The sequence below is a fragment of the Lissotriton vulgaris genome, chromosome 9 (assembly GCF_964263255.1).
Source record: "Lissotriton vulgaris chromosome 9, aLisVul1.2, whole genome shotgun sequence".
NCBI lineage: Eukaryota > Metazoa > Chordata > Amphibia > Caudata > Salamandridae > Lissotriton > Lissotriton vulgaris.
Genome location: NC_141697.1, coordinates 99,633,751 through 99,647,318, shown reverse-complemented (window position 1 = coordinate 99,647,318; position 13,568 = coordinate 99,633,751). Strand labels below are relative to the sequence as shown.

The following is a 13,568-nucleotide window of genomic DNA, read 5'->3' as shown; positions in this document are numbered from 1 at the left end:
AATATAGCCAGGTATAGAGCTCCAGCAGGTAAACTTCTTTTGCAGTCACATCTCCAGCATTACCTTACTCTCAATAATACATAAGTCTCTTCTAAGAGAATGGTTTGGGCTGCGGCCAAGGCAACAATTAGGGGTCAACTCATGCGTGACGCTGCTTTACGCAATAAGGAAAACGGTGTCAAACAGACTGCTTTGGAGGACGACATTCGCCAACTTTCTCAATCGTATATCTCAAAGCCAACCCTTCAGACTCGTAAATCACTGGAGAAAGCGCGAATGTCTCTTAATAGTCTCTTTACTTCTAAAGCCGAATACGCTTTGCAAAAGATGAAAGGACGTCATTACGAGCATGGGGAAAAGGATGGTCGGTTACTAGCTGCGCAATTGAGACAGAGGGAGGCCGCTATGGCCATTCCAGCTATCAAATCAAGTGGTGGTGACTTACTTACTCGACCACAGGAAATTGTTGAGGAATTCGCTTCATTTTATAGATCTCTTTATTCTCCAAACACTCATACAGACGCACTTGCGATGAACACATTTTTAGATGCAGTACATATCGCTAAACTCTCTGATGAGGGTAGGGCCCAACTGGAAGGTGTTATTACGAAGGATGAAATTTCTTCAGCAATAGCTGCCTTGCCATATCATAAAGCTCCGGGGGATGATGGTTTTCCTCCTGAATTTTTTTAATGGACCGTCCAGAATATGATTGACACTTTACATGCTGCATTTGGGGAGGCGGTGGAGAAGTCTTCTCTTGGTCCTTTGTCCAACAAGTCCTTATAGCTGTCTTACCGAAACCTGGCAAGGATCCTTTGTTATTCAGTAGTTATAGGCCCATATCTCTTTTAAATTCAGATGTTAAGATACTTGCTAGCATCCTTGCATCACGTCTCTGTAAAGTTTTACCTTCTTTAATCCACAATTCGAAGGTAGGTTTTGTCCCAGGTATGTCATCTCGCAACCATTTACGCACCTTATCTTACACTTTATGGTCAGCTAAACATCTTACTGATGATGCATTACTTCTCTCTCTGGATGCTGAAAAAGCGTTTGATCGCATTGATTGGCAATACCTTTTTTCTATCATGCAAAGGTTTGGGTTAGGCGACCAGTTTATAGATAAAGTGCGCCTGCTTTATGATGATCAATCGGCTCAGGTCAATTGCGGCGGTTTTCTTTCTACCCCATTTCCAATTAGACAAGGTACTCGTCAGGGATGTCCACTCTCCCCTCTTCTCTTTCTTCTCGCAATGGAGCCTTTAGCTGCTGCAATACGACAATCTACTACTGTGGTAGGTGTCCCCCTTCTAATTGGTCACTCTAAAATTTATTTATATGCGGATGATACTCTCCTCACACTCACTGATCTTCCTCGCTCTCTTCCTGCTCTCCTCCGCATCATCAATAATTTCTCTTCCTTTTCTGGCTACAAGATAAATTGGGATAAGAGTGAAGCATTACCCATGACCATTGGTACAACAAAAGATGTGATTTCTGATTTCCCTTTACATTGGCAACCATCCCGACTTAAATATTTCGGAATCTTAATTAATAGAGGGTTGGATAATATAGTCACGGACAATCTGACTCCCTTAATCATACAAATGCAAAGAGATTTTGATAAATGGAAGGCTTTGGGTTTATCTTTATGGGGGCGAGTCCAGGCGGTCAAGATGGTTACTCTTCCTCGATTTCTTTATGTATTGGGTATGCTTCCTCTTCACATCCCCTTAACAACTTTGAGATCCATTGACTCCAAAATCAAACTTTTTGTCTGGGGCACGGCTAAACTGCGTCTTACCTTTGCAAAACTAAAATCTCATCAGCTACAAGGGGGTTTGGGTCTCCCTTCTATCGAGCATTACCCGCTTGCTCTTCATCTTTCACAACTTGTTTTTTTTCTACCCAAATCTAAAGACATACCTCAATGGGTCCCCCTTGAACGTCACTTGTTAGCTTCTGGTCTTGGTTTGTCCCTTTTGTATGGTAAAGGGGTCAGTTCTGCTGATCCTAAAAACCCTATCTTATCTGCAATGCACAAATCCTGGCAGAGAAGTCATTGCATACTTAAATCTAATTCACATATTCATTTTAAAGCTCCTATATGGACTAACTCTGCCGTTCGTATTGGGGGTCGCACCCTGTCCTGGTCTGTATGGCAGGAAGCTGGTATTCAGACTATAGATCAATTATTTTATAATAACTCTTTTAAATCTTTTTCTCAACTCTGTGAGGAATTTCATCTGCCATACACACAATCCTGCAAATATACTCAGCTCCAACAAGTTCTCACAAAACATTTAGGTCCTCCACCTGACTTAATATCTGTATCTCCTATTTTGTCTTACCTGCAGTCTTGGGGGAATCTTAAAGGTGTGACTTCTGGTCTTTATAAAACTTTTTTCCATCCTTTATTTTCACAGCCTCTCTCGCAAGCTCTACAGTTAAAATGGCAATCTCGCCTATCGGTTACATATTCCAATATTCAATGGGACCAAATCTTGGAAGGGTTGCATAAGGGAGTCCGTGAAGCCCGTCTTAAATTTTGCATTTTCAAGATTCTGCATGAATGGCATTGGTCTCCAGTTAAATTGCATCATGCTAAATTTTTATCACATACTTTGTGTTGGAGGTGTTCAGCTTCTGGCTGTGATATTACGCATATTGTCTGTGAATGTCCTCGTACGACCCCTTTTGGCTTTTTGTACGGAAGACATTGGACAATGCCATGTCACTCCCTCTGCCCCTTACTCCTCTTAATATTATTTTGCATGATTTTCGTAGCCTTCCGAAGTTTTCTAGGCCGCAAACCCGTCTTCTCCACACGGCTCTGGCCACGGCAAAAATTTGTATACTGCGGCACTGGAAATCGCCTCTGCCCCCTTCGCAGGAAGAGTGGTTGGTGGCAATGATGCAAACAGCTCTACATGAACGTACAATTTATAACTTGCAAGATCAAACTTCAATTTTTCTCCAGGTGTGGTCTCCTTTTCTGGAAGCCACTGTGCATAGTGACTCTGTCTCCACTCCTCCTTCTCCTTTGACTGTTCCACCTTCTTAACCCTCTTCTGTTAGGTTCTATTTTTTCGCACTGCTCAGCTTTACATTTTTTCTCCTTTACCTCTTTTGTGCTTACTCATGTTGCTCTGGGATTCTTGCTTATTCTTTTCTTTTTCTCTTCCTTTTCCTTTTATTCATTTTCTTCCTTTTTTCTCCTGCTTCCTTTTCTTTATTCTTCTTCTATAATGTACTTATTTTACTATTTTCTCAATATTATTGTATTTAAGATTATGGAATATATGATATTTTTATGTCCTCATATTTATCATACTTCGTGTAATACCTTTCCTCATTTGTATTATTTTACTAGTCAAAGATATTATCCTGCTTTATTTTTTGTATCTGTACTTTTGTCTCAAAATTTCTAATAAAAAATTTCAACACAAAAAAAATAAGTACAGGCAAATGTCTCCGCACATAAAACGCGGTAGGCTGGAAAAACTTGACAAAGAACTATCTGTTCCACAGCATGCTCGATAACAAAGACCACAAGGTTCCTCGCCTTGACCTTCTCTCTCTCTCTCTTAGTCTCCTGCTATCTCACCTGTTTCTATACTTTCTCTGCCTCTTTGCCCTTTGACCTCTTTTACCGCTTTCTGGATTTTTTCTCCCATCATTCTATTTTATGCTTTGCATCTTTCTTGAGCATTTTCACACCCGTTCTTTGCGGTTATGTGTGCATCTCTGAATCTTCCTCATTCATTCCTTGCCACTTAAATGAGCATTTCTCTGCCTGTCTTTGCCACTGTGTTTTTGGCATTCTTTTTCATTCATTCTTTGCTACTTTTTAAGTATTTGTCACTCACTCTCTACCACTTTGTGGGCATCTAGCACTCTTTTTCATTTATTTTTTGCTGCTCGTCTGTGCCTTTGCTTTCGCTTCTTCAATGTTTGTCTGCCTTTTTCAACCAACTCTATCAGGTTTTTGGCCTCATTTAGTCTTTGCCCCCACCCCCCTCCCTTTTTTGGGAGTTTCAAACTTTTAAGTGCTCTCTTACCTCCGCGTCTTCTTCTCCTTTCCCTACCTTTTGCTTTGCTTCACTCCTTCTGCCCCCACAGCGGGCTTTCTTGCTTCCGTTCCTGTGCTGTCCTCACTTCCTGCTTCCCTCCCTTTTGGTAGTCCTGCTCAGCACCCGAAGCACATTCCCCTACTACTTAACAGCGGGCATGCCTTTGGTGTACAAGAGGCATGCCAGTTCCAGGACCCTTGGTCCTTTGTTCTCTTTTCACCCACTTCCACTACACCTCTGCTTCTCTCCTCGTTCTGAACCCCAGGTGCATCCTCCAGCATGGCTGCTGAAGACCAGGAGGGCGCGGAAGAGCTCGAGGAATGCCAGGTTCCAATTGATCCACTTTTACGTTATCCACAGGGCATACCTCACGCCCGGGAAAATCCAACAGTACTTTGGGGCGACCGACGCTGCTTGCCCCAGATGTAATACAGCGGGGGCGGATCTATGTCATATGCTGTGGGATTGCCCCTCTTTAGGCGACTATTGGCAGGAAGTTGGGCGGGCCCTTAACGGTGCGACGGACAGGGATATCCAGTATACTAAAGCAGTTGGCATCCTTCACTGGTTCCCACACACACCTAGAAATACGATGTCAAGTAAATTTATAGACTTAGGGCTTATCTTGGCCAAGCGGGAGATCACACGAAATTGGAAGTCCAGAGTGGGACCCACGTATAAAAGATGGTATGGGGAGTGTCTGAGATGGGCCGCGTGTGATAGTACCCTACGATACCAGATGGCCTGGAGGTCGAATGACGAGAAAGCACTGGAAAGGGCGACTGCATGGGAGGTGATGGTGCAGGCGCTCAGGGATGTGGACGATGAGGGGCAGGAAGACGAGAGCGAACTAGCTGGATCAGACCCTAACACTATACAGGAGAACACACCTTAGCGATTGTTTGCTTTCTCTTACAACACACCAGGCACTGATACATGGTTACTCAGGCTCAGCGCGACCACGGGGGAGGGCGGGTAGGAAGCTGGTTTGGAGGGATGTTGGGGTACCGAAATTTGGGGAGGGGGAGGGGCGTAAATAACAAAAGCATTCCAGGGTTATGTGCAAAATGAAGCGGGCAGACAATGTAAGAAGTACGAGTCCAAGACGGAGATGAAGCCGCCCGCGTCAGGAGAGGGGAGATCCCCCCGGACGAAGACTGAATGTTTTCAATTGAACTGGCTCATGTCTTACTAATTTTGCTGAATATCTTGTCTGTACATTTATATTGGTGATGCAATAAAAATTATAAAAAAAAAAAAATGGCTGCTGAAGACCCTTACCAGTCACAATCAAAGGTGCTATTTCCTTCTCCAACTGCCACTTCTCCTGCACTCTTCTGCACCACCACACGCACAACACAAACCTCACACTCGCCCATGCTGTCCCAAGCCCCTTTTCATGTACACACATCTTCCTATCTTGTCTGCTTAACTCCTGCTAATTCAACAAACACAATATCTAAATCTGGATCTGGGATCTGCTGCATGACCACACGCCAGATGTGCTCTTCCTGCCAGAAACGGCAATACCATCCCCCGATCCATTTCCAACTTCAACGTTTATATCACCTCTTGCGCAAACACGATAGGCTCCACTCTCCAAAGTCATTAGAACCTGATCACAAGCAGGCGGTAACACACCGTTACTACGCGGGCATTACTTCGAAGTGCTATTACTATGCATTTTTTACTCTGCGATTACCTTTACTTCGCATACTTTTACATAGCATTCTGTTTCTTCACAAATACTATTACTCCAGCCATCTTGGTTGAGGGGCCAGCGGCTTGCCCTCACAGGACTTTTACATAGCATTATGTTTCTTCGCAAATACTATTACTCCAGCCATCTTGGTTGAGGGGCCAGCGGCTTGCCCTCACAGGACTTCCGCGATCTACGGTATAAAGGATGGACACCCCTCAAGCGCGCAGCGTAGGGCGCGCCGGAGGTGTGCCAGAGGTAAGCCCGTTTGTGCCCGTTCGCGCACAGGTCGCGCCGGGCGCCGGGAACGCTGCCTCTCAGTTACCTACCCATATCACGTATTCGAGAGACGAGCTCATAAGTATGGACCTCTCTCCGATACCGAGCTGTCAGTCTCATACCACTGCTAAACGTCAAGAGACCTTGTCCTGTGGTTTGCTCAATGTTAGATCTCTTAGCAAGCACCACGCCGAAATCGCACTACTTGTAGAGTCTCACGAGCTAGACATGCTCTGTATGACAGAGACATGGACTAGCGCGGATAGTACGGTAGACCTAGGTCTTGCTTGCCCCCCGGGCTACAAAATTAAACACAAGCCTCGGGTAGGGACTAGAGGTGGTGGTATAGGCCTCATTTACAGAGAAACTTTGGATATTTCCCAGTTAGAGACAAGACAAATCCCAGGATGAGAACTAATGGGCTTTTCCTTAAAAGGACATGGAGGGGTCTTGTACTACGGATTGCTGTGTTACAGACCCCCGGCTAGTGCCTTGTCTGCTGTACCCGAGTTGGTAGATCTTATTTACGAGCTATCCAACTCCCATACTAGGATCATGGTCCTGGGAGATTTTAATCTGTGTCCGGACGGACCTACGGATCTAGCTTATAAAGAGCTGGTTCAGTCCTGCTGCAATATCCATCTGCAGCAACTGGTACTTTCTCCGACTCATTCAAAGGGTCATGCTTTGGACTTCATCCTTGCAGATGCTAGTCGGGTATCGGTACGGAACATCACCCCCGAATGCTGGACGGACCACGCCCTTGTCCACTTCTCTCTGCTACTCTCTGTTGACTCTCAGAAGACTGGCAGGATAGGAGCCACCTCAAAGGTAGGTAAGCAATGGTCAAAGCTTCTGAAACAGTCGAGCCTGCCAGCCCTACTGGCAGGAGGCTTCTATTTGGGAGGTAGTGTGGAGGAGAGCTATTTAACCCTTAGCCAGAACATCTCTAATTCACTGGATGAATTGGCCCCCCTGCGGAAAGTCAGAGACAGGGCCAAACCTGCCATGCCTTGGTTTTCCAAGGAGCTTTTCCAGATGAAACTCCAGTGTAAACGTGCGGAGCGTGACTGGAGGAGACAGTATCTTGAGTCTGACAAGGCTCTCTTTAAACAGGCATTACTGGCCTACAAAATCCAAATCAAGTGCACCAAAGCCAGTTTCCTCGAGGAAACATTATTGTCAGCGGCAAACAAATCCCAGGCCCTGTTTAAGATAGTTAAGGGTCTATCCCGCCCTGCCTGTGCCTCCAATGACATCCCGGCCTCCCAATTGCTCTGTGATTCTCTGGCAAAGGCCTTTGAGGATAAGATCACTTCCATCTTGAGCAATCTTGGCACTTCAGTCACCTCTGCCCCCCAAGCTATGCCCAACTCTGCATTGGGGACTACCCTCAAGATCTTGGAGCTGGATGCTAGACAAGCTCGGCTGAACAGTTTCCCCCTTCCATCCTTTGAGGATTTTTGCTCCGTGGCGAACGGGATTTCATCGGGCTCTCCCTTCGACCCGCTGCCACATAAATATTGGAAACTGTTCCATAAGGAGCTCTTCCCTCCTCTTCATGCCATCTGCTGCCAGTCCTTCAGTACTGCTCAGGTTCCGGACTGCTGGAAGCTGGCTGTGGTATCGCCGCTTTTGAAAAAAGATACATTGGATCCCACTTGCCCAGCAAACTATAGGCCCATCTCATTGCTTCCTTTCCCAATCAAGATCTTGGAGAAACTAGCGACAAAACATCTGTCCAGTTTTCTAGAGATTAACACCTGCTTGGATGAGGCTCAGTTTGGTTTCAGGCCAGCCCACGGTACTGAGTCTGCATTGGTGACCGCGCTGGATGACCTTCGTTCACCTGTCGACTTGGGTCGAGCAGCCTTTTTAGTGCTGCTCGACATGTCGGCCGCGTTCGATACAGTCAGCCATGCCATTCTGATCGGGAGACTAGAGGAGATCGGGGTATCTGACCTGGCCCTGGAGTGGTTGGTCTCTTACCTTGGTAACAGACACCAGGTGGTAGCCTTGCCGCCCTACCGCTCTGACATCAGGAAAGTGGGGCAGGGCGTACCTCAAGGGTCGGCCATTAGCCCTATTCTATTCAATCTATACCTCCGTCCCCTGATCAGTTTGATTAAGTCCTATGGCATTGCGGTCATCAATTATGCCGATGACACGGAACTTATCTTCTCGTTTGAGGGTAAGGATGCTGTGTCGCAGGAGACCTACCATTGCTGCATGACACCTACTGCAGAATGGCTAAGTCTGAATTCTCTGCAGTTCAACAGCTCAAAAACCGAGATACTGCACTGCTCAATGGATCGCGTCCCCCGGCCTTTGCCACCGGACTTCTGGCCTTCTTCCTTTCAAGACACGGGGGCAACGGCAGCTTTAACTCGGAATTTGGGGGTGTTGTTCGAATCTAATCTACAGCTAGACGAGTTTGTCAGTAAAACCGGGGCAACGTGTATGTTGCTGCTCCGAATATTGCGGAAGATTCTCTCCTTCCTCCCGGCCCATGCCCGCCCAGAGGTAGTGCGTAGCATCATCATAAGCAGGCTCGATTACTGCAACACGCTACTTCTGGGTGCACCAGCCACCCTAGTGGATAAATTGCAGCGGGTGCAGAATATGGCTGCTAAGCTGGCTCTCTCCAGCCGGCGTCTTGACTCCTTTTCTCTGGCACTTATGGACCTCTACTGGCTGCCAATTGCCCAGCGCATTGATTTTAAAGCACTAGGTCTTGTTTTTAGGGCCCTTCATGGTCAAGGGCCATCTTCGCTGCAGATGAGGTTTTCCTGGTACACTCCCGCTAGACCCCTTCGTTCTTCATCAGCCTGCCTGGTGGTAATCCCCAAAATCATGAATACTCGAATGGGCGGCCGCTCCTTTAGGTTTGCGGCAGCTAAGCTGTGGAATGCTCTACCCTTGCCTTTAAGAAGCAAGGAAGATCTTTCCTCTTTTAAAAAAGGTTTAAAAACACACCTCTTCCCCAGGATAGCGGAGAGAATGAGGCAGCATAAATATGCGTATGGTTGATCAAGTCAAGCGCCAGGATACCCTTCGGGTGACAGTTTTGCGCTATACAAGTATGCCATACAATACAATACAATACAATACAATACTCCACATTATTTTACTTAGCAATTTTAGGGAGGGACTTTGTATTTTTAAAATGTTTGAGTTTAATGAGTAGTTTATTCAGTTTTAGTGTTTAGTCTAGTGTTTTAGGGTTGTTTTGTAGTGTTTCTTTAGTGTAGGGTAGTGTTTTAGGGTTTAGGGTATTGTAAGGGGGTCAGGTAGGGTAGTGTATCAATGTAGGGGACGGACTGGGGTTAGTGTAGGGGGTCGTGCTGGTGGTAGTGTTTTAGGCTTTAGGGTAGTGTGAGGGGGACGTGTAAGGAAGTGTTTGCGTGTAGGGGCAGGACTGTGGCACAGGGTAGTCTTGTGCTAAATGTAGTGTTGATGGGATTAGAGTAGTGTTGAGAAGTTTGTGGTGTGTAGGGTAGTGTATTTGCATTTAGTATTTTGCGTAGTGTTCAGTTATTTATTAAATGTATTAAAAACAAATGATAAGTGTTTTGGTGATTATTTTTTTTTATTACTCCCCACCCAAAACCACTATTTACCTTCAACCCCGTCCCAGGGTTTAGGTAACTTTAAAAAAAACATATTACGAATGGTACATCTTTGCCTATTAGTGGTATGCGAAGTAATTACGCTCCCAGTAAAGGCAGATTCCTATATTCTAAATGCTTGTGCGCAGTAATGGTTTGCAAATTAAAATTATGCGGAGTAATGGTAGTTGCGATGTAAAAATATCACACTTAAAGCATGCGTAGTAATGGCATGCTAAGTAGCGTCATACATTCCAAGCAGGCTGGTAGACAGAAGAGCTCAAATCACCAAACGCCACTACAAGCAGCTAGAAATCAGATGGAGACAAAGCCAGGATGACACCGACAAGAGCAACTACAGATGAGCCCTCAGAAGAGAACACAAACAAATCCGAGCCTGCAAATGCTCCGTCCCCTGCATAGCACATTGAAAGCAGCACCAACAGTGCCAAGAAAAATCTTGCCATTGTGAAATATTTCCCCCCCCCGCGTCACTCCCTCACAAGACCTCTGCACCCACCACTTCATCTTCTTTAGCGGCAAGATCCCCGGCATCTTCAACAACTTTGAGCCACTAATGGACGCCTCTAACTTTGCAGCTGCCCTACTCGTGATTCCCACTCCCAGAGGACCACACGACCACCTGGACTATCACGGCAATTCAGGAAACTGCAGCGACCATGCACTCCATACACTCCAGAGCACCATTAGACCCCTGCTCACATCACGTATTCACTAAAGAACTGGAGCCCATCGGCTCCCCCTCTCACCCCGACTCTCAATGACTTGAACACAGCCACCTTCCAGAGGCCTGGAAACACACTAAGTTCTCCCTCTTATAAGGAAACTCTCAGTGAACCAAACAATACTAGCCAATTACTTGCTCAGCTTCATGCTGCCCTTCCCTGTGAAAGGTATGGAGAAAATCAAGAACATACACCTAGCTGTCAACCTCAATGATAATAACCTCCTCTACACCACCCAATTCAGCGACCCACCCAACCACAGCACTGGACCAGTCTATGCGATGCCACAGTCAACATATGAATGATCGTGGACGGAAGAGGTACTGAGGCCCTTTTCCTTCTGGATATATCCGCTGCCTTCTATACCATCTTCCACTCCATCCTCATTCAATATCTACAAAATGCCAGCATTCATGGACAAGCCCTTCTCAGGATCCACTCTTTTCTCACACATCGCACTCAGTGGGTCAAGGAGACTCTTTTCACCTCAGCTACCACCAAACTCATCTGCGAAGTACCACAAGGATACTTGCTCAGTTACACACTGTTCAACACCTACATGGCCCCAATCGTCAGTATCATTGGAACCTACATAATCAATGTCATATATTACACAAACGACACCAAGCTCATCCTCTTCCTCTCTGACAAAAAAATCAAACACCCGGATCCACTTCTCCGCTTGCAGGCTCAAATTCGACAGATGGATGAATACCAACTGCCTTAAGCCCAACATAAACAACACGAAAACAGTCATCTTCGGCAAAGAAACCGAACTATGGGATTCCACTGGTGGCATGCTGATCTCGGACCCACACCCAACCACCTATAGAAAGACTCTCTGAATAGTAGTCGAAAACCAGCTCCTTATGACAGGCCAGGTGAATACAGTCTCCGTCTTCTGTTTCCATACTCTGAGGATGCTCAATATGAATTTCAAGGGGCTTCCCTTCAAGAAGCGCAGAACCGTCGCACAGACCCTCATTAACAGCAAGATGGCATACAGCACTGCAATCTACATAGGAGTCAATGCGCAACTGAGGAGAGGACTCATGACCATAGAGAACTCAGCTGCAAGACTCACACTTAGACCCTCTCCTCCAATTCATATCACTGCACAAATAAAAAAGACCACCACTAGATCCCCATCCACAAATGGCCACTCTTGAACTCCTCACATACATACAAAGCCTTGCACAACATTGCTCCACCTACCGCAAAAATCACATTGGTTTCAACAAACCTACCCGACACCTCTGCTCAGGCAGATCCCAACTCACACTCACGGCCCACAAACCATATCGGGCGATCATGCCTTCTCCTACCTCCCTCCCAAAGCCTGTTATGACCTGCATATGTACATCAAAGTCGCCTCCTCAGTTCTTAAGTTTCACTAGAAACTGAAGACATGGCTCTTCACCCAGTCTTAGCTCGTCCCGTTCCTGTTTTCCAGTACTAGTATAGAACAACCTACTCCCCCACTGGTGAGTTGTGCACTCTACACATAACCCATAATGCCAAAGGCACCATAGATTCTGTTACTAGGCCCATCTGCATTTACTGGCCGCTTGTAATGGGGACCCACTTTTTTATATTAAGTCTTTGTGATAAAAAAAAACAGTTTAACAATTATTTACCATCAAGAACTGTTTCTGCAGCTGTAGTCTATGGTAATTTATATTTTGCTTAGTGTATTGAGTGTAGGTTGTAAGCAGCTGCAGATAAACACACAGATCAAATCTCGCTTTAGTTGGGTGGATTGACAAAGGCTAACTAAGGAGATTCTATGTGAGTGGAAGGAGATATGGGAACGTGTGAGGAGGCCTATAACAGGTATAGACTTAAGAAGATAAAGCCTGAGCTCCATTTGGTTTCTATTTTCATCCTCAATAAATTCAATTGATAAGAATTTCCAAAACTGTTTTTGATAGAATTGCTTCTCAAACGTGTCCATCGAAAGGTGACCAAGTATTGCTGCTGGCAATATTTAATTAAGTATACTTATTCAGATTGAGACTTTGAGAAGATGTATTATGTCAAACGCCACCACAGGGCACAAGGGGAGCCATAATGACACATGTATTTGATTTTAATCCAATACATAAGCAGGAGATGCAGCCACACAAAAAGGTTTTCACTGAGATTAGCATTTAGGGCCTGCAAATTTTTCCGATAGTCAATCAAACACAAAGAAATGAAGTCACTACATCAACGTATTTACTCCACTAGGTTTTACGGACCAATGTTATTCCTGATACTGCCTTTGGCATCCAAAGGAAAGAGTGAAACAAAAAGTCACCAGTCATCAATTATGGACTTCTATTTGAAACATTTGACTTTTTGTTTATTACTTTAAAAATAACAAATGTCTTTTTTGTTCATTTATCACATTTACTTTGACCCCCAAGACTATATGTTAGGCAAATCACAACAGACTTAGAGATAATTAGAATAACACAATGTATATAAACATAGTCAAGTATTATAAATACAAATGCGCTTGTCAAAAACAAAGTGTTAATTTACATAGGTTTTCGCCAGCACACTCTGTAAACATGTCACAAAAGTTCATGCCGGTAACACAAATTTACAATTATTGAGGGTACACTATCAGCAACGCTCTCCAGCATAATATTAAAGCTTCTAAGCAGTAACATACTTTTAAATACGCAGGAAAATTGCTAAGGCTTCGTATTCGCCATCACTTCATTATTTTGTATGTATCCAACATTGCTGGCGAACCTTCAGATATGAGAAATTCCTAAATTCCATGCACACTTTTTGAATGTAAAGGGATTAATTTGTTTATTAATGGGGATCTCACCTTTTTGTTTACGTCGGACATTTCTTGAACCAGTTTGTCAAGCTCCTGCAGCAGAAAAAACAAAACATTATCAGGATTCGAAAAGGTGCTCACCCACACGTGAAACGAGCAGCTAGCAATGGTTTCCTCTATTTTTTCAAACACACAGACACACTCATAGTCACACAAAAATATATCTATATCTACATCTCTCCCCCTCTCCCCCCCTCTCCCCCTATATATATTATGCCCAAATAAACTACTTCTTCCAGTACCTGATGGTGTGGCTCGTCATCCTTTTCTCAATTGAGAGGACTTCGTATATATATATATATATATATATATATATATATATAT

The 13,568-nt window shown here is 44.8% G+C and overlaps 1 protein-coding gene across 3 annotated transcripts in view; it reads right to left on the bottom strand.

The window, feature by feature from the left end:
• The window catches only part of ZFYVE26 (zinc finger FYVE-type containing 26), a 710,441-nt gene that overhangs the window by 23,247 nt on the left and 673,626 nt on the right, over positions 1 to 13,568 (bottom strand). For all 3 annotated transcript variants that reach the window (XM_086937127.1, XM_086937129.1, XM_086937128.1), the window contains one exon: positions 13,233 to 13,277. In XM_086937127.1, the coding sequence (XP_086793253.1) occupies positions 13,233 to 13,277 (45 nt within the window). The remainder of the gene's footprint in view (positions 1 to 13,232; positions 13,278 to 13,568) is intronic.